Below are 26483 nucleotides of genomic sequence, written 5' to 3'. Positions count from 1 at the left end.
GTATCATTCTTTGAACACCATTCTTGAATGAACTGTGCTATCAACTTACACATGACGCTTGTTTTTTCTCAGTTGTCTCCTCATCCCAAAGCCTGCATTAATAAGCTTCGCTTCAAATGACTATTATATTCTTAAAAATTTTCTTAGTAAAATATTGAAATTTGGGACTTATGGTAACTCTATCTCCAAACTGCTGGGCCAATTGTAACAAAAATGAAATAATATCATTGTCATACTCGGAAGTGACTAAGTTTAATAAAAAACAATTAATCCAATGTGAAAATATGAAACAAAGTGATAACTGTTAAAAAAGCAAAAAAAAAAAAAAATAAGCATATTAAAGCCCATCCTGAACAAAATGATTAAAATACATAATCTAAGTGACATATTATTGTTATGGAATTGTACAATTAGTCCAAAAATGTGACTTTTAGTCCAGAAATTACAAAAAAGAAACACAATCTTCGTTTCATATGGATAACACCAAATACTAATAAAATATATTTTAGCTACCTAACAAGCATTAAATTATGTTAACAAATTTACCTAACCTCTGAGTAAAATTTTGAGATACAAAATTCATAAGATTTGTGTTTCTTTGTCCCCTTGATCGATTAAGATCAAAATCAAAATTAAATAGTATTAATACCAATATACAAAAATTGTTGAAAAACTTTCATCCAAATCATTCCATCCAATCTGGAGATATCTACATACACACCCTAAATATGTATATAATACATCATTTTGGAACTTTTCAATACTAAAATTATGTTTTTTTGATTAGAGGAGATCATGAAACATCAAGAACTCTAAAAATTGTGACATGCAAAATTTGACCTGATAAGCATACTTTCTCTTATGCAGTATAACTATATAGCTGGAAAAGCAATAAGGAAGTTACACCTAAATACTCACTGAAAGTCATCGTTTCTTAGGAATACTAAACCTCTCTCTCTCTTTTTCTGTTTAGCCTCTGGAACTACCATAAGGTATTACTTCAAAGGAGAATGTAAATGAATTGTAGATTTTGTACAGTCTTGGGTCGACCATTCCTGAGATGTGTCTGGTTAATTGAAACCCAACCACCAAAAACACTGATGGTCTAGTAAAGGCAACTGCCTTAACTAGAATTTGAACAACTTTAAGACTCAACTATGAAATCAGCTGATTTGCGGTGACAAGTTGGTCTAGTGGTCTAACCAGATATGCACACAGGTGTTTACAGTTAAATGTAGGATTTTTAATAATAGATTTATTATAATCAAAACAGTCTTATCAAATTTGATTAATATTCTTTGGTTAAATAAATAACAAAATAATTAATTTTAAATTATAATAATAAATAAATAAATAAATATGATACATACCTGTTTATCCGATTTAAGTTGTCTAACAACTGCTGGCGGTAACATCTGGTATAGTAATTTATCACTTTTACGTTTTTCATTTCGTAATTGTACTGTACGGCGTACAAATGAATTTGTATAAATTTGTATTGTAGTTGTAGCGTGATGTACTAATATAACTATTACTGGTGATATAATTAAAACCAGCATTAATAGTATTACCATAACGATACTTGCACGTAATGAAAATATTTTGTTTGATTGTACATGTTTACTGAAACAATAAAATTAAAAAAATTGTTAGTTACATGAATATTTAAATATGATAATATTATGTCTGTTTAAAATATACATCTATTGAAAAATTTGTGGCGTTTCTAATATTTTCCTTAATTGTAGTTTTCCATAATTTTTTTTCATACCTAACATCTAAGTTTTCATAAATTGTTACTTATGACATGTAAAATTTAGAAAATTACTGATATCCATAATATGAAGAAAATTAAATATAAATTACATTCGATTATTTTCAAATTATGAAAATATATATGTCAAGTGACGTAACCACCTGATGTCAAGGTTTTACACCGCCTGATGTCATACACCAATAATTAAAAAAAAAAAAACATAACCATTCTCAGAAATAAAAGCTATCACATTCTAGGCTTAATAGGAAATGTAAGGAATGAAATTTTTTCAAATTGTTTCTTCATTTAACTAAATATAATGTAGCATATCAAAATATTAAGTCAACTGAAATGCAGTTGAGATTTGGATCGATGTAAGCACGACCACACACCACCCACACAAATCGGCTATGTAATAAAAACTATTTTATCTTAATTTTGTGCAATTTTACTACACAAATTACTGTGCAAATTAATTTGGGCAAAGTAAAATAAAAAAACAATCTTTTTTCAAAAAATTATGCTTTTATTCATTCCTATACTTTTATACTCTCTGATAAATAATATATTTGTATGAAGTATGTTCTCTTTCAGCAGAAATGTCCTCTACAAGACATTTTGACATTGATTCCACTAGATTAGTGTATATATTCTTGACTTCATCATCGTGGTACCACACTTTTATAGCATTAGTTATCATATGTTCTTTTGTCATACAGTCCATCTTATCTAAACATCTCTTCAAAATATTCCACAAGTTCTTAAAGGGATTTAAAGTCTGGTGAATTTCCAGTACGATCAAGCACATTAATTTGATTTTCCAGCATGCAAGTCTTGACCGATTTCGAATTATGACAAAGGCCAAGTCATGCTAAAATGTCCTGTCAAAAGTTTGCAAGAATGGAACAATCCTACATCGTAATACTTCTATGTAATTGGTTGAATTCATTATAGCTTGAACAAGAACTAAATTTTCAGTGCTATTTGTTGTAAAAAAACCCAAAACATCTGTTTCAGAGAGTGTTTTACAGTTTGTTGGAAATGCTCAGGACTCAAAGGTTCACTTTCACTTCGTCTCACAACGTTTGCTCTATAACCCAGCACAAATAAATGAGTTTCATCACTAAAAATTACCTTCTTCCACTTGTCAGCAGTCCAAGTGTTGAAATAATTGCTGCCTTAGTGACTTCAGTTAGGTTTAATTATTCTAAATAATTAATTATTTGCTGGTTTATTTACATAAATAAAAAGTCTTACTTCAATTATCTTATCAATTATATTTATTATAATCTTGATTTTTATTTTAGTCTTGAGGTCAATAACAAACTCAATTTAAGTCTTTGAATGATGGAAAGAGACTGGTTTATTCTATTGCAGAACCAGCTTTTATAGCATGGATGGAGCTATGTGAGCCGTACAGAGCTGAGGGAACCTTCAGGAGCTGGGTCTCAACACCATGATTTATTTTTTGAGCCAATGCTAAAGGTTTTTCTTCATTTTAGGAGTTAAAAATTATTTTTTTGTTGGTCTTCTTGCCTTTCAGCCAGCTTCCAGAAGTCTACGACATACAGTTGAACTATTAACAACAATACCAGTAGCCAATAAATTTCTTTTAAGATCTGAGCTTGTTTTTCTTGGATTCATTTTATTATTTCTTAGTAGAATTTTATCAGTTCTTAGAGTAGCTTTCCATTTGTGCCCACATAGTTCCTCTCCTTCATGGAGATGATGACTCAGATTATTTGAATGTTTTTTATAGTATTGGTTTGCTTGGCATTTCTCCCGCCACCACCCCATTGGGTCACCCTAAAGCATAAGACCGAATGTCTGTGCCACAAAGGGCTACTGAGCCTTGAAACAGTTTAGCGACCAGTGTCCTAAATAGCTCCTAGAGGTTACCTAACAGCATTCATTACTGACAACTTTCTTTGAATGTTGTCAGAATTCTTGCTACACTTGATTTACCTACACAAATTGCAGAAGCGATCTCTCTCACTTTCATAGAAATGTGATCTTTAATCACTTTAAAATGGATCAAATTGCTTTCTTATTGTCAAGGTCAAATAGTCACACCACTTCAAGGCAGATAAAACTGTTTAAGGTGGTTTCAGACTTAAACTAACTAGCAATCGCATAACAATTTAGAGAAAAAAATAGCTTGTCCCAATTAATTTGCGCAGTGTAGTACATTACAGTGATATTATGAAGTAACATAAATACTTCAGGAATAATCTTGTTGATAAAATTAAAGAATAATGTTATATTAAGCATATTTATTTTTTATTGTGACAACTGAAATTTTAAGGTAAAGTATAATGTTGAAGAGCTTGAGATAGGTTGAAGCGATTGGTTGAGGAGGTACATCCAATTAGATATTGAGAAACAAGACACTTATTAATCTGGAAACATACTGGATTAAACTAAGTGGATGTTATATAGACAAAGAATATAGAGGGACAAATGTATCACTGATCCCAATACAGGAAAAACAATGAAGATAAATAATTTTAAAAAATTGGCATAAAAGAACAGTTAATAGTTTACATTTTTAAATCAGAAGTTAGTATGTATTTTCAATCACAAATTAACTATTTATACAGAAGGTTTTAGGTTCAAATCCTGGTCAGGCTGGCATTTTTCATATGTTACAAAATTCATCATTCATTGGTAACTAATTGAGCAATTAGTCTATAGTTTCTAAAAAAAAATAAATAATTTTATTACAAAATTAATGATTATAAGCTATAAACTCAGCTAATTGGAATTCAAATTTTACAAAGTTTAAAACTTTTTATTAATAATAATAAAAACAACAAGTTTATGTTGAAAAAGAACTTTGAAAGGTCACAGAATATTAATAAAAATTCCTAAAAAATAAAAAGCTTACTCCGAAACAATTTTGTTATAAACTGAGCAAGTATTAAACTACAAAGATTTTAAGTGAAACATATAAAGAGATGTGAGTATGTTTATAAATTATAGAATGCTAAAATAATTGATGAACAATAAAGAAATAAAATTAAACTAAAAAAAAAAAATTAATAAAAAAATTAAAAACTAGAATTGTTTTTTAAAAAATAGGTGAGGTGAAACAACAGAACTTACAAGAATGAAGTAAGATGGGTAAATATGAATAAATATTAATAAAACTGGTTGTTTCAATATCTTTAGAAGTGAGACACACTTATTTACATTAAAAAAACAAAAAAAAAAAACAGAATTGAAACTTTAAAAATATACTCTTTCATTATTATTAAATTGTTGGGTGCAAAAAGAAAACAATTGTAGACGAGATAGATCTGAAATTATGATATTTAATAAGCATTAAATATTCAAAATGTCTAACATTTACAGGAACCAAACAGCAACAGTAATAATTGAAGAACATAAGAAAGAAGCCATAATAAGAAAGGGAGTTTGACAAGGATGTTCCCTATCCCCGTTGCTTTTTAATCTTTACATGGAACTAGCAGTTAATGCTGTTAAAGAACAATTTAGATTCGGAGTAACAGTACAAGGTGAAAAGATAAAAATGCTACGATTTGCTGATGATATAGTAATTCTAGTCGAGAGTAAAAAGGATTTAGAAAAAACAATGAATTGCACGGATGATGTCCTACGCAAGAACTACCACATGAAAATAAACAAGAACAAAACGAAAGGAATGAAATGTAGTAGAAATAACAAAGATGGAAATAACAAAGACCGCTGAATGTGAAAATAGGAGGAGAAAAGATTATGGACAAAGAAGAATTTTGTTATTTGGGAAGTAGAATTACTAAAGATGGATGAAGCAGGAGCGATATAAAATAATGAATAGCACAAGTGAAACAAGCCTTCAGTCAGAAATATAATTTGTTTACATCAAAAATTAATTTAAACGTCAGGAAAAGATTTTTGAAAGTATATTTTGAAGCGCAGCTTTATATGGAAGTGAAACTTGGACGATCAGAGTATCTGAGAAGAAAAGATTAGAAGCTTTGGAAATGCGGTGCTATAGGAGAATGTTAAAAATCAAATGGGTGGATAAAGTGATAAATGAAGAGGTGTTGTGGCAAAGAGATGAAGAAAGAAGCATTTGGAAAAAATATAGCTAAAAGAAGAGACAGATTTATAGGCCACATATTGAGGCAACCTGAAATAGTCGCTTTAATACTGGAGGGACAGGTAGAAGGAAAAATTGGGTAGGTAGGCCACGTTTGGAATATGTAAAACAAATTGTTAGGGATGTAGGATGTAGGGGGTATACCGAAATGAAACGATTAGCACTAGATAGGGAATCTTGGAGAGCTGCATCAAACCAGTCAAATGATTGAAGACAAAAAAAAATTCAAAATGTTAATGACATCAGTCTCAAAGTTTGGGAGTAGCCAGTTTTTAAAGTAAATAATAATTATAGATTGAGGATAATTTACCACTTTCAATTGCTGGATTTCTGATGAGTTGTTTGATTAAAAGAAAAAAAAGTAATAGCTAGACCAATCACAGAGTTAATTGTTGTACAAATTATAAAATTAAATTAAAATTTTATTAATTTTTTAAAGTATATGTTCTTTTAGGTAAGGAGATTTAAGAGACAAGAAAAAAAGACTGTGTTGAAATATCCTTCGATACTGTTTTTACAGTTGGTATAATTAAAAACTGTAAAAAAGAAAATTAAAATTGGAGTCTTTTTAGCCATGTCAGTTGTTGTTCTTCTTCTATGTATTCTTGACAGATTGGATGTTCTCCATTTTTGTCATTTCTAAGTATATTTCTTTATAAAATCTTTATTTTTTGTTATCGAATACAATTTTAAACCCTCTTCCTTATATTTGTTTTTTTCCCTTCAATTTATCCTACGATCTTTCATTGTAGATAATCTCTACAAATAGTTGACAAGAAGATGCTTCTCTTCTCTTTTATTATTCTCATGAGGTGATTTATTTGTTTTATAATGTTATTCTTCACTTTGATCATCTGTTCTACTTCTTACAAATTTCAAAAGCTATCTAAAAGAAGTTTAGTTCTTTTATTCTTTATTAACGTAATTCAGATTGGTACAATATAACACTGTTTATGAAATGATCTTATTAACTCCATCAGGATACTTCTGAATCAACAACCCAATCATTTTTCTAAAACTTATCCTCTTTTTCTGTTTAGCCTCTGAAACTACCGTAAGGTATTACTTCAGAGGATGAATGAGGATGATATGTATAAATGTAAATGAAGTATGGTCTTGTACAGTCTTAGGTCGATCATTTCTGAGTTGTGTGGTTAATTGAAACCCGACCATCAAATAACACCGGTATCCATGATCTAGAATTCAAACCCGTATAAAAGTAACCTTTAGTAGGATTTGAAACAGAACTCTCGACTTCAAAATCAGCTGATGTGCGATGATGAGTTCACCACTAGATCAACATGGTGGGTTATTCTGCTTCTACTTGAATGATCTTATCTGTTCTAGCAACCTTTCAATATCTCCAGTACTCTTCCTTTTAGTGATGTATTAGCTTTTTAAAACTTTTATCTTGATTGTGTTTATTTTGTTTGAAAGTGTACTTATTCATTCTTTAAAAATATTAATTAATCATTCTCAGATTACGGCATTCAAATTCCGACATCATCTGATGATTCCTCATGTAGTTTTTCTTTTTACCTACAAAAATACCTTTGTCTTTTTCTGTGATTTTTACAAGTATAATAAAAAACCTGGCAAAAAGTTTTTATAATTTCCTGAAACTGAAAAAGTGAAGCTGTATTTTGAAAACTGATTTTTATCACATATATGTGATCAACTTCTTCGAGGGGGGTGAGATTTTTATATAAAATTTTATTTTTACAATGATGCTGACTTTTCATGATTCAGAAGCATTCATATATGATAATTATAATATTGATACCACTTAATTTTAGTAATTTAAAAATTTTATTTCAATTCATGGTAAAATATTTACGAATTATGAGTCAAGTAGTTGAAAGGTCAAATAAATCTGGAAAAATGTATGATATATCAACACATTGACTACCACGAGTACCACATATGGAACTCACTAAATTCTTCCAGCAGATTGTGAGTATCACATATGGTACTAGACTTTAAAAAAAACACGATTCTATTTTTTTCTTTTAGAATAAACAATTTACATAATTTTTACAGATTAATTAGTGATATTTATTCAAAAATATGACATACTATTCTATTGCTCAGCATCCTCCCAAAAAAACACATTTATGTTTAATATAGAGTTGCTGAGTTACCTTAACATAAATAATCCTCACTAATTATGAAATAATTTAGTTCTTTAGAAACAGCAAAATATTTTGGCCAAGGAATATATGTGAAAAATAAATTTTTGAAATTGGAAATGATCTCTCATGCCTGCACTGTATAATGAGACCACATTATTTTCATACTTTTTCTTTTGTCTTCAGTCATTTGAGTTTGATTCAGCTCTCCAAGATTCCCTATCTAATGCTAGTCATTTCATTTCGGTATACCCCCTACATCCTACATCCCTAACAATTTGTTTTACATATTCCAAACGTGGCCTGCCTACACAATTTTTTCCTTCTACCTGTCCCTCCAATATTAAAGCGACTATTCCAGGATACCTTAATATGTGGCCTACAAGTCTGTCTCTTCTTTTAACCATATTTTTTCAAATGCTTCTTTCTTCATCTATTTGCTGCAACACCTCTTCATATGTCACTTTATCCACCCATCTGTTTTTAACATTCTTCAATAGCACTGAATTTCAAAAGCTTCTAATCTTTTCTTCTCAGATACTCCGATCGTCCAAGTTTCACTTCCATGTAAAGCGACACTCCAAACATACACTTTCAAAAATCTTTTCCTGACATTTAAATTAATTTTTGATGTAAAGAAATTATATTTCTGACTGAAGGCTTGTTTCGCCTGTGCTATTCTGCATTTTATATCACTTCTGCTTCGTCCATCTTTACTAATTCTACTTCTCAAATAACAAAATTCTTCTACCTCCATAATCTTTCCTCCTCCTATTTTCACATTCAGTAGTTCACCTACATTATTTCTTCATTTACATTTCATTACTTTCGTTTTGTTCTTGTTTATTTTCATGCGGTAGTTCTTGCGTAGAACTTCATCCGTGCCGTTCATTGTTTCTTCTAAATCCTTTTTACTGTATATTTTGTACATAAAATGATAAATAATTTTTTCAATAATCATATTTTAATATATATATATTCATTATTATAAATGAAATAAACCCATCAGTGGTAAAATATAATATAACTGTAAATGCAATAACAAAAATAAACTAAAGAATGAAAATTTAAAAATTTGATGTAGAATATTTCTTTTGTAATTTAAAAAATTAAAAGTAATGTAAATTGTTAAAAAATACAACACAGCCAATAAAATTAAAAAAAGTGAGTGTAATAATAAAAGTAAATCTAAAATAAATAGCCTAACTGTTTATAAAAAACTGAGAGTTTTTTATATACGAGGTGCTACCCAAAGTTCGGGGAATTTTACCATAAAAATAAATTAGCTTAACATAACTTATAATTTCCACTGTCTCCTTCAAAGTAATCCCCTTGGGCATTGATACAGTGATTCCATTATTCCACGCATCTCTGGAAGTCTGCAGGTGTAAGTGTTCGAAGCACGTTCTGCGTTTCTTCCTGAATCTCCTCAATTGTGTTAAAACGACGGCCTTTCGATTGAAATTTTATTTTCGGAAAGAGAAAAAAGTCGCACGGGGAAAGGTCAGGCGAATAGGGTGGCTGGGGAATCATTACCGTCTTTTTGGAAGCCAAGAAATTCCGAACGGCTAGCGATGTGTGCGCGGGCGCGTTGTCATGGTGCAGAACCCGGCTGTTGTTACCCCATAGATCTGAACGTTTGCGCCTAATGTTTCACGTAACCGCTTCAAAACTTCACCTATCGACAGTTCAAAACATCCCATCGACAGTTTAATCAAGAGGAACAAATTCCTTATGGATAATGCCTTTGATATCGAAAAAACAATTATCGTGGACTTCACGTTGCTGCGAACTTGGCAAATTCCACTGCGACGACTGTTGCTTAGTTTCAGGGTCATACTCGTACACCCATGTCTCATCAGCGGTTATGATGTTGGAGATGAAGTTAGGGTCATCTCTTGCTGAATTTTTCAATTCGCTACAGTCAGCTACGCGATTTTGTTTCTGGTCGCTGTTCAACAGTCTCGGTACGAATTTTGCAGCAGTGCGTCTCATGTTCAAATTGTCCGACAAAATGCGTTGCACGGACCCATATGACATTTGTACGATTGCACGAACATCGTGGATTGTTTGTCTACGATCTGCAACAATAGCCTCTCGCACTTTCGCGATGTTTTCCGGTGTTGCGCTTGTTGATGGTCTTCCTGAACGCTCATCGCCATCGACTGTCGTTCGTCCATCTTTGAGTCGTTCGTACCGCAAAAATGTTTTACTTTTACTCATAGCATTATCATTAAATGCTTCCACAAGCATGCGATGGGTTTCTGCATCGGTTTTTTAAGCATGAAGCAAAATTTGATGCAGGTTCTTTGCATTTAAAAATCTGCCATTTAGAACATCACTGAAGCAGTAAAACACAACGTTACACAACCGCACGAAACCAACAATGCAGCCTCTCACCGTCACAGCTGTTGGAACACTGATTCACAAAGAATTACATCTAGCCACATCTAGCGGCAGCAAGTCGTACCAGGAATGGTTCGCGTGCGAAATTTAAATTCCCCAAATTTTTGGGTAGAACCTGGTATTGCAATAATGATGTAAGATTTCTACGAATGGATATCTGTAAAATAAAGCCTGATTCTGAGGCCATGAGTACCCATCTGTATGGTAATCTCTAAATTTCTCCAGCAGGCATGAGTAGCATATATGGTATTCACATTTTTGTTTTATACGTATTTATAAATAGTGTTACTAATGATTTAAGATGTGTAATAGAAGATAAATAATACAAAATAATGTGTTTTTCGAGCAAAATATTCTACAGTCCCAAGGGTTGGAAACCAAAAAAATGTTGTGGGACTCAACCTGTTAAAAAAAAATTCCCTGTGTGATTATTGCTTTAAATCGATTGCTATTTATAAGTGAAATATTCTAAAGAAAAAAACACTTAAATTGTATACTTGTAATTTTAAGGGGGGAGGTCAAAATTTTGTAATTTTTTTGTTGAAAATTTATGTCATCTCTACTAAACTTTTTTTTGAAGAAAATTCTTTTCTAAACCATCTAAGTAAAAAGTTGAAAATAAAGAAATCCTCTATCCCAAGGAAATTTGCAAAAAGATTTAACATGACAGGTTCCTACCGATCAAATTTGAACAAAATCAGTACGTATAGTTTGTAGATACTTAGAAAAAAGCAAGGTGATATACATTCATCGATGTACATACATAATGTAGCAATGTACATACATAAATCCATCCAGAAAAATATTTTTGTTTTGTTTTTATTTTAATGGTCTCTATAGGTATGACTTCAGATCTGTGAAAAATTAGGTAATTTTTGACTGATCATCATACATTCCTTAATATTTTATATAGCTACATCCATAACCAAGAAAATAAAAGTATTGGTCCTATGCAACATAATTGCGTTACACCTCATTTAAAGACCAATCTCTTAGCATACTTCTTTTTCTATTTAATCTCCAATTACTCCACTTTAGAATTCTTTTATCAATCTTACAACCTATTTATTTACGTAAAAAAAAAAAAACTTCCAACATTTTCTTTTTACATATATTATACAGGTCATTCACGAAGAATGTAACACACTTTCAGGACATGTTTTATAGGTGAAAATAAAGAAGGAAGTTGGTATAAACATAAGTCTGGAAACACTACATTAGTATGTCAGCTGGTGAAAGATTTCTGAACCTTTAGTAAAATTAATCCGTACTGTAATTATTAGGACTGTAAATTAAGGGGCAAATTTAATAGTTTTTTACGAAATCTGATCTGAAAAATTGAAAAAAAAATTTCAGAACTGTATTTTTAGTCATTTTCGAAAAATCTGGGGTAAAAGGCATAAGATTTTGGTTTAAAAAACACTTTATATTGTACGAGGGTAAGTCAATTATTATCCGCAATTTAGTTATATTTTTTTTTATGTTGTTAGTACTGTCGTGTTGCGTAGATGACGCATGCGTGGTTTAATTGTTGTTATATCTGTGCAGATTTGATGCTGCTGGGTTAGTTCCAGCGTTCAAGTCCTAGTAAAGCCAGTTATTTTTACATGGATTTGAATGCTAGATCGTGGATACCGGTGTTCTTTGGTGGTTGGGTTTTAATTAACCACACATCTCAGGAACGGTCGAACTGAGAATGTACAAGACTACACTTCATTTACACTCATACATATCATCCTCAATCATCCTCTGAAGTATTATCTAAAACGGTAGTTACCGGAGGCTAAACTGGAAAAGAAAGAAAGAAGGTTAGTTCCATTATCGCTGCCTTCCGTTAACCACGGCTGTTCCACTTTCTGTTTGTACCAAAGAAGAGCAACAACGTTCAGCGATCCGTTTTTTGTGGTCGGAAGGCGTATCTGGGACCGAAATTCATCGAAAACTTTTGGTACAGTACGGGAACAGTGTTTTGCCGCAACGGAGTGTCTACGAACGGATTGAAAAATTCAAAAACGGTCGCACAAGTGTTACGCACGACGAAGGAGCCGGACGACCGTTTACCGCCACAAATGAGGAAAAAATTGAGCGTGCACGTGACATGGTTTTCTTAGCCAGACGAGTAACTATTGATGAAGCGGCACATCGTCTGCAAATTAGTCACGGTTTTGCCTAAGAAATCATCCGCAACAGACTTGGGTTTCATAAAGGCTGTGCAAGATAGATCCCAAAACGACTGTTCTGAGAGGATCTGATGGTCTGGATTGGGTAGTGATTACGAATAAGAAAAAACACATAAAACAGCACATCAGCATTATTTGAAGTTTGTTTAATTTATAATTATAATTATAATAGAAACACAAGAAGAGAAGACAACTGAGAATAATTATTACATTCACAAAATAAAAACAAACAGGAATTAAGACAAATAATTTTAACTCACAGTACGAAAACACATAGCACGACATTTGACTTTAACATTAACGTGGTCAACATTTCACTTAAAAAAATAATAATTCTAGCTTATCCGATAATACAAAAATAGCCGTGAGCAGAAAGTAAAACATTAAAGTCTTTAGAAAACTAAATTCTTGTAAAGAGTTTGACGCGACGATATATTGTCAACAAAAAAAACAATGTTCACAGCACCGAGACTAACATACCCAACGCAGAGTACAGAGCTGACATCGGCATTCGCATAAAGGTCAGAATTGCAATAATAAACGATCTTGGGTTATGTTGTTTATAACACCATTCACTGATTTGTTGACAAACCCTAGTCCTTTTAATGCGAAATCGGCAAAACTGTGGTTTCTCGAACAACGTTGTGTCTGCGACCTTGACCAAAAACTGAACAACGACTCGCATAGTTGCATAAACAAACGCGCTTGGACATCTGCCAAAAACATTTGGATCGCTATGGAAACAAACGGGACGTCTTCTTAGACAGAATCATCACTGGTGACGAAATATGGATCCATCATTACGAGCCGAAGAGTAAACGGCAGAGTATGGAATGGAAACATCCAAATTCGCCCTGCAAAAAAAAGTCAAGACCCGACCGTCCTCAGGAAAACTGATGCTTACAGTTTGTTGGGACTCACAAGGCCCGGTATTGGAACATTATGAGGAAAGGGGCACGACAATAAACAATGAGCGTTACAGCGAGATGCTTACTGCCAAGCTGAAGCCTGCAATTCGAAGCAAACGCCGAGGACTGCTGTCGAAAGGTGTTCTGTTGTTGCACGTCAACACTGCTGAAACGCTCCAGAAACTCGACTTTGAAGTACTGGCTCGTCCTCCGTATACTCCTGATCTTGCCACTTCTGACTACCACTTGTTTAGTCCGCTCAAAGAGTCATTAAGTGGCCGTCGATTTACCTCGGACGAAACGATGAAAGAAGCGGTACATTCCTGGCTCGCAGCATAACCGAAAACCTTCTTTTATGAGGGCATCAGGAAGCTTGTGCAACGATGGACCATGTGTGTTGAAATGCAAGGGAATTATGTTGAAAAATTATGTACATGTAAGTTTCCCTATTTGTATTGCAATAAAATTTATAACTACATTGCGGATAATAATTGACTAAACCTCGTATTTGGTGTTAAATAACTTTGATAAACGGGGAAGAAAAAAAACAAATAAAAATTTTAATTAAAACTTGTAGAGTTTTATTTAAAAGTTACAGTTACTAATTTACTAGTTAAAAGTTACTAGCCTACGTTTCGCCTAGCGGCTGATGAGTTGTGTGTCTGCGGGGACTTCCAGTCGAACGAACACCTAATGTTCCACTGCCCTGCTCTTGGGGGGGCCAAAGACCGGGCCACCCTGGAACTTAGAGGTCAGGGGGAAAACTGGCCGCTCATAAACGGCGAGTCAATGTGGCGTGAGCCGCATTGTCGGACCGTGTGGGAGTTCCTCGATGCGGTTGCGATGTTCAACCGTCATCGTTAGATCGTTTAATTTAAATGGGATTTATTGATTCCTGTGGCGTGTCGGTGGGAAGTCTTCCTTGAAATAATGGCTGCCATCAGCCAGTAATAAGCTCCAAGCGCTTTAAATGGTGGACAGGCACTAGCTGGCAAACAGCGACCGAGGCGTGGCGGCTTAAATTGCCGTCTTTTAACTTGTAACTCTTTTAGTTTTAATTTGTAACAAAGGGTGCGCCTCCCCGATATAGTTTTAATGTGACAAGTGAGCGGTAGGGACACATAAAGCGGGTGCTATACGGCACCCAGCTTAACCGCTCACGCAAGATAGGAGCTCATTAGGAGCATTAGGAATAACGAGGTCGCTAAACTGTTTTAGAGGCACAGGAGCCGTTTTTTGGCACGGACATTTGGTCTTTGCTCTGGGGCGACCGAATGGGGGGGTGGCGGGAGAGATGCCAGCTAACGAAAAAAAAGAACTTGTAGAGAATTTGATTCGAAGTAAAATGGTAAAAATAAAGTACACGGGAACTAAATACAATTGTAAGAATTTTGAAGTTTATTAAAATCAAAACTTACAAAAAGTAAAATTTTGAATATTAAAAAAGATTATTACAATTAAATTTTATTAAAAAAAAATAATAAAATAAAAGAATTACAAACACAAACAATAAAATCTCTTACAAACAATTAAATAAACTGTTGAAATTTTATTTATTAATTGGTTTGAAATTACTTTTGTTAATTAAATCTACCCCTTAATTTTGGTTCCAAAAATTATAGTTTGGTTTAATTTTACCGAAGACTCAAAAATCATTTTCGTTAACGAAGCGTTTCAGAACCTGTTTATTTATATGCAGTGTTTTTTTTATTTTTACGTATAGAAAATGTCCTGAAAATTCTTCTTGAATCATTCTCTACACATACCTAAACTGATTTACTAGACAATAATTTAATGATCGAAGTTGTTTTATAAATAAAATAAATTCAGAATTTTATAAACTAAAAATTATTTAAAACAAAAAAAAAAATTCTTATATTACCTTATCGATTCATACAAGATGTCTTGATATCGATGTAATTCATGAATATAATTTTTAATTTCAGTATTATAGATCATAGCTTGTGTCGTATCAGGTGTATTATTATTTTTATTATTATAGATATCACTCTTTCTATTTTAAATCAATAAAAAATACAAAACCATAATGTTACCAATAATAAGAAAAACAAAAATGCATATATATTAAAAAAAAAATTGTAATTAGTCTTTAAACGTAATTAATTGATGCGCAGTAGTTCATTTTATTTGGTTATGTACTGATGTTGATGACCGAGTGTAGTGGGAGTATATAGAATGAAGAGGAGGGAATAAATGTAGGCTTCTGCTGCCTGAAGGGAGACACAGACATTCTACTGAGCGCTTGCAAGTGTTTCGCCCCGCTCCAGCGGTATAACATAATTCCCTCACCCTACTGTACAATATCCTTTCCAACCTACGCGAAAACTACGTTTAAAAAACTTATTAAACTTCTCTTTTATTATAGTATATAAAACATGCAGTGAAGTAAACCATTGATTACTATGTACAGTCAAGTTTGTGGATAAATATGTCTTAAATGTACAGTCAGACTTTATTAAAGTACGGCAATCCTTCGTTATTACTAGATTTGAGTACATATACAGAGTGGTTTTTTAGCCCTGTTACCCAAATTTAAATGTAGTTTAAGAGAGGGAAATTTAGGTGGAATAAAAAAATGTATTTGTTACATACAAAAGAGATTTAATAAAAAGCTATTACTTACATAATTGTTAAAGAATATGCTCAAAATGCCCACCCCTTGCGGTTATACACGCACGGACTCTTTTCAGCATATTAACAGAAACCTTTTTCAGAGTCGCATTGGAAATATTCGTGATTAAGTCTGTAATATTGACTTTAAGTTCATCAATAGTGTGAGGATTGTTTTTGAAGGCCTCGGACTTAATATAGCCCCACAAAAAGCAGTCAGGAGATGTGAGGTCTGAGAACCTTGGAGGCCATAATGCTTATTATTCGATCATCAAAGAACTCTTGCAGAAAATTCACGGTTTCTCGAGACGTGTGGCATGTAGCGCCGTCTTGCTGAAACCGGCAATACCGTTCTTAAGGTTCCAGGAGGGATACAAATCGGCGTACAATATTCCTCTATACTTCACCGTTTATTGTCTGTTTGAAGAATACGGATCCGACTATACGATGACGAGATATCGCACATCACACACAAATTTTTTCAGGATGCAAAGATTTGTCTTATAAAGCGTTAGGATTTTCAACCGTCCAAATTCGACAGTTTTGACTGTTCACATAACCGTCGACATGGATCCAAGCTTCATCGCTAAAGAACACTGGATTTAAAAATTCGATTCCGTTATCGTTTACGAGAGACCTAAACCGACGGCGATATTGCAATCGATTGTTTAAATCTGGAGGCTCTTTGAGTAATCGTACGCGATACGTATACAATTTCAATTTTTTAGCGGCTTTCTGAACACTCGAATACCACAAACCGACTTGCGTGGAAAGTTTTCGTAAACTTTTCCGTAGAGAATTGAGCGATCTTGTTTTCACATTCTCTAAAACGTCATCTGTCAAGCGATTCGGTACGTTTTCAATCGCAAACACTACCTGTCTCTCGAGATCGGTTTGCTAGCCTAGAAATTGACATTTTTTCTGGCGGAGGAACACCAGCAAATTTAATTTGAAATGATTATTTTACACTCGCGTACGATTTCGTAGCAAAATATTGTTCAATAATGAAAACTCGCTGTTCTAGGGTAAAAGACATTATGTTCGTAACACGACTAGAAACAGCACTAAAGTTTACTCAGCTCAAGGAGAATCAACTCACACTGCCGTAATCTATACCAGTTGAGTAGCGCTTCCAAGTTCGTGTCGCAAAACAAAATTTCCCTTTGTTAGAAAAAAATTACCAGACATTAACAATTGGGTAACAGGACTAAAAAATCACACACACACACACACACACACACATATATATAGATTAAATAACCACAATTAAAAGTTTGATAAAACGTTAAAAAACTGAACCTTACGGAACTTCACAAAATTAAACCTTTCACTTTATAAAAGTCAGAATGTAAATAAATCCAATCGGTAAAACAGCACTACCAATCGGATTTAATTAAAAATACTCTCTAAATACAGCAGTCGGTTCAAAGCACCCCTAACTTTCTTTGTACTGGTTAGAATCGAGGATTTCAATAGATTTAATTTTTCTCCGGACAACGCGGACCATTTTGCAAAAATCCGCGCGTAAATAGGTCCATTAGTTTTTTAGTCTATAGCGGACACACAAACGAAGATTGCCTTTTATATATATATGTAGAAGAAGAAAGCCTGTTTCATATATTTGGATATCTGTTTCGTAAATATCTCAACCCCAGCGCAACCTAGCGGATCCATTTTTCGCAAAAATATTTCTTTTCAGGTAAATAATATATATTCTGAATATGAGCCAAATCGGTCCATAAATACAGTTTTTCTAAATATCTCAACCCCAGCGCAACCTAGCGGATCCATTTTTCGCAAAAATATTTCTTTTCATGTAACTAATATATATTCTGAATATGAACCAAATCGAACCATAAATACGATTTTTCGTAATATCTTTACCCCAGCGGGTCCAAACTAATTGAAAAACCTTCGCGGTTGTGCGCACAACTCACGAAAGTTTCATTACAATCGGATGAATGGTATAAAAACGCATACGGGATAAACAAACATTTATATATATATATATATATATATATATACATATATATAGATCATAAATACTTAGAGATATGTTAAACAAATATTCACTTTTTTATATTTTAAATGTTTAATTTTTTGTAGCTGCAATAGCAACTTTAGCTATAAGTGAGGGGATCGGTCAAAATTTCGAGTGTGGGAGATTTTTTGAAAATTTTGACGTTTCATAACTCTAACCGAAAACCACAAAAAAACATGGAAAATTCTAGAAGGATATCTGGTCAAATATTTCTATAAATGCATTATTGATACCATAATTTTTTTTAATTTATTCAGATAAGGGGGTGATGTATTTACCAGAATTTTAAAACTACATCTTTTTGTAGAGGCATCCTAGGAACATGAAATTTGATACCGGATTAATACCGTAAGAGTTCTTTACAGTATTGAAATCTTAAGTCAATCGTTGTTAGGACTGAGACGAAAGGGTGTAAAAAAAGAACATCGGAATTTTAAAAATATTTATTATTTCTTAACTTTGACTTAAATACAAATTGAAAGAACAGTCTTACAGTATTTCTCTACAAGTGTTCAATGAGAACACCTTTTGTGACGCGGGACATATCTACCCGACGGGAGACATCATTCCATAGTTTAATCAGGATGCTGGGAGTAATGGAATCAAAGCTGCTTCAATCCTGTGCATTAAATCGGGTAGATAAATTATTAACGGAGGGGAATATTTTTATCAAATATTTTTATCTGATTCAATAGATTTAAAAATGGACGTGAATCAGTCGATGATGACTCCCTGTTCGAACGACCTTCCACTTCAAAAAAAAAAAAAAAAAAAACAATTGTGAAAGTTCACAATTTAGTGCTTTTTGATCATAGAATTACAATTAATAGGAAGTTGGCCAATGAAATGAATTTAAGTTGTTCCTACGCGGTTCAATAAATTTAAATTGAAGATTTGAAGAACATGGGTCGAGTATCCGCGAAATTCATTCTAGTCAGACCGCCAGAAACAACACCGAATTAAAGTTCCCAAAAAACTGATTAATCAGACCAAAATTGACCCAGATTTGTTAAATAGGGTAATTACAAAATCATGAGTTCATAAGTATGACCGAGAAACAAAACCACATCGCAGTGGAAAGGGTCCAAGTTCGCCACGACCGTAAGAAAGCGCGACAAAGTTGGTTGAATGTGAAGACTGTCGAATAATATGACGCCTTAGTTTAATATCTCGATTGTGTTTAAATAATTCTAAATATTTGTTGATGTTAAATTTTTTTAAAATTCATTTTACAACACATAAAATCTCTAAGTTTACATCACCGGTGATGATTTTTGGAAATTATTATAACACTGTTGATGGTGTAATATGTAATAAGCTGAGTCATTTATAATGAACGTAGACATGAATTTAAACTCAGTTTTTCATCTTTTTCATTTTTATTTGTTGCTATTTCAGTAGGTGCTTTTCTAGGTTCACTTGGTAGGTTAAAACTAATCTGAGACCTTCACGTACGGGATTAATAAATCTTTTTTTTTATAAGCTTAAAAAAAGTAGTAGAGGATTTTGGATTTAATGAAATTTTAGAAGATTTTACAATATTAAAGTAGGAAAAATTATCCATCTTTGACATCTCAATTCCCCCCCGAGGGGAGAAGATCCCAGACTCGTAGCGTGTCAGGTCGCTACACCAACCCCCCCCCCGTTCCTTACCAGCAGTGGCTTTAACGGAGGACATCTTCTTGCCCTCAAACTGTAACACATTCCACAGTGTACAGCCCGGCCACGGGATCCATCTTTGACAGGCAGTTTATGGTAAATTCCGTTCATCATCTCCTCTCTAATTATATATAAATAAACTCAATCAAAATATAATCTACGATAAACCGCGGTGCAATATCTAAGTTATGTTAACTCTCTAAATTAATAATTGCCGGAAATTAAACGTTCATTAAATACATCAGTTACTTACTTAATGTTTAATCAATTTATTACATTTTGATTTATATTATTTTGTATTAATTGAAGTTAAGTTTAAAATTATGTTTATTTAACACGTTTTATAATTTTGTCTAGCTTGAACTATTTAACAAGAACGATACTAGATCATGGATACCGGTGTTCTTTGGTGGTTGGGTTTCAATTAACCACACATCTCAGAAACGATCGACCTGTACAAGAATACACTTCATTTTCATTAATACATATCATCCTCTGTACCTTACGGTGGTTCCAGAGGCTAAATAAAATATTAAAATAAAGCTAGAAAATTATTTATATGTATTAATTAGCAACTCAAATCACAGTGAATAATACATTTTAATTGAAATAAAGTGTAATATAAAACATCAGCCGGTTTAATACGTTGACAGAATATAATAACTCCGTGGCGCAAATGGTAGCGTCTTTGTCTTTCATTCGGAGGTCTTGAGTTCGAATCCCGGCCAGGCATGGTATTTTTATACGCTAAAAAATTTTCATTCATCTCATCCGCTGAAGTAATACATAACGGTTATCCCGGAGATTCACCGATATTTAATCTTTACATGGATCTAGCAGTTAATGATGTTAACGAACAATTTAGATTCGGAGTAACAGTACAAGGGAAAAGATAAAGATGCTACGATTTGCTGATGATATAGTAATTCTAGCCGAGAATAAAAAGGATTTAGAAGAAACAATGAACGGCATGGATGAAGTCCTACGCAAGAACTATCGCATGAAAATAAACAAGAACAAAACAAAAGTAATGAAATGTAGTAGAAATAACAAAGATGGACCGCTGAATGTGAAAATAGGAGGAGAAAAGATTATGGAGATAGAAGAATTTTGTTATTTGGGAAGTAGAATTACTAAAGATGGATGAAGCAGGAGCGATATAAAATGCCGAATAGCACAAGCGAAACGAGCCTTCAGTCAGTAATATAATTTGTTTACAACAAAAATTAATAATTTAAACGTCAGGAAAAGATTTTTGAAAGTATATATTTGGAGCGTCGCTTAATGGAGGTGAAAATTGGACGATCGGAGTACCTGAGAAGAAAAGATTAGAAACTTTTGAAATGTGGTGCTATAGGAGAATGTTAAAAATCAGATCGGTGGATAAAATGACAAATGAAGAGGTGTTGCAGCAAATAGATGAAGAAAGAAGCGTTTGGAAAATATAGTTAAAAGAAGAGACAGATTTGTAGGCCACATACTAAGGCATCCTGGAATAGTCGCTTTAATATTGAAGGGACGAATAGAAGGAAAAACTTGTGCAGGCAGGCAACGTTTTTTATATGTAAAACAAATTGATAGGGATGTAGAATGTAGGGGGTACACCGAAATGAAACGACTAGCACTAGATAGGGAATCTTGGATAGCTGCATCAAATCAGTCATTAACGCCACTAACGCAGTAAATTTCTATTTACTGCAAGGGTGGTTTTTATCTAATTTGTATGCCCTCGATTATCCGGTTGTCCGGTTATCTAGACACTCTTATTCAGAAATTGAGTCATATTTACGCGACGGTATGACCAATTTAAAAAATTTATAAGCTTATTTTTTACCATGTTGAGGGCTAACGTTTGCATTAAAAAGATATACGCTGGATCATTCGGTTAACCGTTATTTTTCCGAAATTTACTTATATCTCCGGAACGGTACGACCAATTTACAAAAATCAAACAGTGGATTTGCTACCAATACAAGGGCTAACGTATGCATACAAAAGATATACTCTCGATTATCCGAATGTCCGGTTATCCGGTTATTCTCTTATTCCGAAATTTAGTTATATCTCCGGAACGGTACGACCAATTTACAAAAATCAAACAGCCTATTTGATAGCAGTACAAGTTCTATTGTATGCATACAAAGGATATACTCTCGATTATCCGGTTGTCCGGTTATCCGGTCATTCTATTATTCCGAAATTTAGTTATATCTCCGAAACGGTACGACCAATTTACAAAAATCAAACAGCCTACTTGATAGCAGTACAAGATCTATTGTATGCATACAAAGGATATATTCTCGATTATCCGGTTGTCCGGTTATCCGGTCATTCTCTTATTCCGAAATTTAGCTATATCTCCGAAACGGTACGACCAATTTACAAAAATCAAACAGCCTATTTGATAGCAGTACAAGTTCTATTGTATGCATACAAAGGATATACTCTTGATTATCCGGTTGTCCGGTTATTCGGTCATTCTCTTATTCCGAAATTTAGCTATATCTCCGAAACGGTAAGACCAATTTACAAAAATCAAACAGCCTACTTGATAGCAGTACAAGATCTATTGTATGCATACAAAGGATATATTCTCGATTATCCGGTTGTCCGGTTATCCGGTCGTTCTCTTATTCCGAAATTTAGCTATATCTCCGAAACGGTACGACCAATTTACAAAAATCAAACAGCCTATTTGATAGCAGTACAAGTTCTATTGTATGCATACAAAGGATATACTCTTGATTATCCGGTTGTCCGGTTATCCGGTCATTCTCTTATTCCGAAATTTAGCTATATCTCCGAAACGGTAAGACCAATTTACAAAAATCATACTTGATAGCAGTACAAGATCTATTGTATGCATACAAAGGATATATTCTCGATTATCCGGTTGTCCGGTTATCCGGTCATTCTCTTATTCCGAAATTTAGCTATATCTCCGAAACGGTACGACCAATTTACAAAAATCAAACAGCCTATTTGATAGCAGTACAAGTTCTATTGTATGCATACAAAGGATATACTCTTGATTATCCGGTTGTCCGGTTATCCGGTCATTATATTATTCCGAAATTTAGTTATATCTCCGAAACGGTACGACCAATTTACAAAAATCAAACAGCCTACTTGATAGCAGTACAAGATCTATTGTATGCATACAAAGGATATATTCTCGATTATCCGGTTGTCCGGTTATCCGGTCATTCTCTTATTCCGAAATTTAGCTATATCTCCGAAACGGTACGACCAATTTACAAAAATCAAACAGCCTATTTGATAGCAGTACAAGTTCTATTGTATGCATACAAAGGATATACTCTTGATTATCCGGTTGTCCGGTTATTCGGTCATTCTCTTATTCCGAAATTTAGCTATATCTCCGAAACGGTAAGACCAATTTACAAAAATCAAACAGCCTATTTGATAGCAGTACAAGTTCTATTGTATGCATACAAAGGATATACTCTCGATTATCCGGTTGTCCGGTTATCCGGTCATTCTATTATTCCGAAATTTAGTTATATCTCCGAAACGGTACGACCAATTTACAAAAATCAAACAGCCTACTTGATAGCAGTACAAGTTCTATTGTATGCATACAAAGGATATACTCTCGATTATCCGGTTGTCCGGGTATCCGGTCATTCTATTATTCCGAAATTTAGCTATATCTCCGAAACGGTACGACCAATTTACAAAAATCAAACAGCCTATTTGATAGCAGTACAAGTTCTATTGTATGCATACAAAGGATATACTCTTGATTATCCGGTTGTCCGGTTATCCGGTCATTCTATTATTCCGAAATTTAGTTATATCTCCGAAACGGTACGACCAATTTACAAAAATCAAACAGCCTACTTGATAGCAGTACAAGTTCTATTGTATGCATACAAAGGATATACTCTCGATTATCCGGTTGTCCGGTTATCCGGTCATTCTATTATTCCGAAATTTAGCTATATCTCCGAAACGGTACGACCAATTTACAAAAATCAAACAGCCTATTTGATAGCAGTACAAGTTCTATTGTATGCATACAAAGGATATACTCTTGATTATCCGGTTGTCCGGTTATCCGGTCATTCTATTATTCCGAAATTTAGTTATATCTCCGAAACGGTACGACCAATTTACAAAAATCAAACAGCCTACTTGATAGCAGTACAAGTTCTATTGTATGCATACAAAGGATATACTCTCGATTATCCGGTTGTCCGGTTATCCGGTCATTCTATTATTCCGAAATTTAGCTATATCTCCGAAACGGTACGACCAATTTACAAAAATCAAACAGCCTATTTGATAGCAGTACAAGTTCTATTGTATGCATACAAAGGATATACTCTTGATTATCCGGTTGTCCGGTTATCCGGTCATTCTATTATTCCGAAATTTAGTTATATCTCCGAAACGGTACGACCAATTTACAAAAATCAAACAGCCTACTTGATAGCAGTACAAGTTCTATTGTATGCATACAAAGGATATACTCTCGATTATCCGGTTGTCCGGTTATCCGGTCATTCTATTATTCCGAAATTTAGCTATATCTCCGAAACGGTACGACCAATTTACAAAAATCAAACAGCCTATTTGATAGCAGTACAAGTTCTATTGTATGCATACAAAGGATATACTCTTGATTATCCGGTTGTCCGGTTATCCGGTCATTCTATTATTCCGAAATTTAGTTATATCTCCGAAACGGTACGACCAATTTACAAAAATCAAACAGCCTACTTGATAGCAGTACAAGATCTATTGTATGCATACAAAGGATATATTCTCGATTATCCGGTTGTCCGGTTATCCGGTCATTCTCTTATTCCGAAATTTAGCTATATCTCCGAAACGGTACGACCAATTTACAAAAATCAAACAGCCTATTTGATAGCAGTACAAGTTCTATTGTATGCATACAAAGGATATACTCTTGATTATCCGGTTGTCCGGTTATTCGGTCATTCTCTTATTCCGAAATTTAGCTATATCTCCGAAACGGTAACCAATTTACAAAAATCAAACAGCCTATTTGATAGCAGTACAAGTTCTATTGTATGCATACAAAGGATATACTCTTGATTATCCGGTTGTCCGGTTATCCGGTCATTCTCTTATTCCGAAATTTAGCTATATCTCCGAAACGGTACGACCAATTTACAAAAATCAAACAGCCTATTTGATAGCAGTACAAGTTCTATTGTATGCATACAAAGGATATACTCTTGATTATCCGGTTGTCCGGTTATTCGGTCATTCTCTTATTCCGAAATTTAGCTATATCTCCGAAACGGTAAGACCAATTTACAAAAATCAAACAGCCTACTTGATAGCAGTACAAGATCTATTGTATGCATACAAAGGATATATTCTCGATTATCCGGTTGTCCGGTTATCCGGTCATTCTCTTATTCCGAAATTTAGCTATATCTCCGAAACGGTACGACCAATTTACAAAAATCAAACAGCCTATTTGATAGCAGTACAAGTTCTATTGTATGCATACAAAGGATATACTCTTGATTATCCGGTTGTCCGGTTATTCGGTCATTCTCTTATTCCGAAATTTAGCTATATCTCCGAAACGGTAAGACCAATTTACAAAAATCAAACAGCCTACTTGATAGCAGTACAAGATCTATTGTATGCATACAAAGGATATATTCTCGATTATCCGGTTGTCCGGTTATCCGGTCTTTCTCTTATTCCGAAATTTAGCTATATCTCCGAAACGGTACGACCAATTTACAAAAATCAAACAGCCTATTTGATAGCAGTACAAGATCTATTGTATGCATACAAAGGATATACTCCTGATTATCCGGTTGTCCGGTTATCCGGTCATTCTCTTATTCCGAAATTTAGCTATATCTCCGAAACGGTACGACCAATTTACAAAAATCAAACAGCCTATTTGATAGCAGTACAAGTTCTATTGTATGCATACAAAGGATATACTCTTGATTATCCGGTTGTCCGGTTATCCGGTCATTCTCTTATTCCGAAATTTAGCTTTATCTCCGAAACGGTACGACCAATTTACAAAAATCAAACAGCCTATTTGATAGCAGTACAAGTTCTATTGTATGCATACAAAGGATATACTCTTGATTATCCGGTTGTCCGGTTATTCGGTCATTCTCTTATTCCGAAATTTAGCTATATCTCCGAAACGGTAAGACCAATTTACAAAAATCAAACAGCCTACTTGATAGCAGTACAAGATCTATTGTATGCATACAAAGGATATATTCTCGATTATCCGGTTGTCCGGTTATCCGGTCATTCTCTTATTCCGAAATTTAGCTATATCTCCGAAACGGTACGACCAATTTACAAAAATCAAACAGCCTATTTGATAGCAGTACAAGTTCTATTGTATGCATACAAAGGATATACTCTTGATTATCCGGTTGTCCGGTTATTCGGTCATTCTCTTATTCCGAAATTTAGCTATATCTCCGAAACGGTAAGACCAATTTACAAAAATCAAACAGCCTACTTGATAGCAGTACAAGATCTATTGTATGCATACAAAGGATATATTCTCGATTATCCGGTTGTCCGGTTATCCGGTCATTCTCTTATTCCGAAATTTAGCTATATCTCCGAAACGGTACGACCAATTTACAAAAATCAAACAGCCTATTTGATAGCAGTAC

General features: G+C 33.6%; 1 protein-coding gene across 6 annotated transcripts in view; it reads right to left on the bottom strand.

Annotated features, from left to right (window-relative positions):
• LOC142333959 (atrial natriuretic peptide receptor 2-like) overlaps positions 1-26483 on the bottom strand; it is an 80021-nt gene that overhangs the window by 29160 nt on the left and 24378 nt on the right. For 5 of the 6 annotated variants that reach the window (XM_075381607.1, XM_075381606.1, XM_075381609.1 and 2 more), the window contains exons 2-3: positions 15367-15498; positions 1371-1623 (exon numbers count right to left, since the gene is read on the bottom strand). In XM_075381607.1, coding sequence (XP_075237722.1) covers positions 1371-1623; positions 15367-15498 — 385 coding nt within the window. The remainder of the gene's footprint in view (positions 1-1370; positions 1624-15366; positions 15499-26483) is intronic. The other variant, XM_075381608.1, reaches the window with a different exon arrangement.

Source organism: Lycorma delicatula, chromosome 13 (genome assembly GCF_047948215.1).
Source record: "Lycorma delicatula isolate Av1 chromosome 13, ASM4794821v1, whole genome shotgun sequence".
Lineage (NCBI taxonomy): Eukaryota > Metazoa > Arthropoda > Insecta > Hemiptera > Fulgoridae > Lycorma > Lycorma delicatula.
Note: the sequence above shows the minus strand (reverse complement) of the source record. Positions and strands in the feature narration are given on the sequence as shown.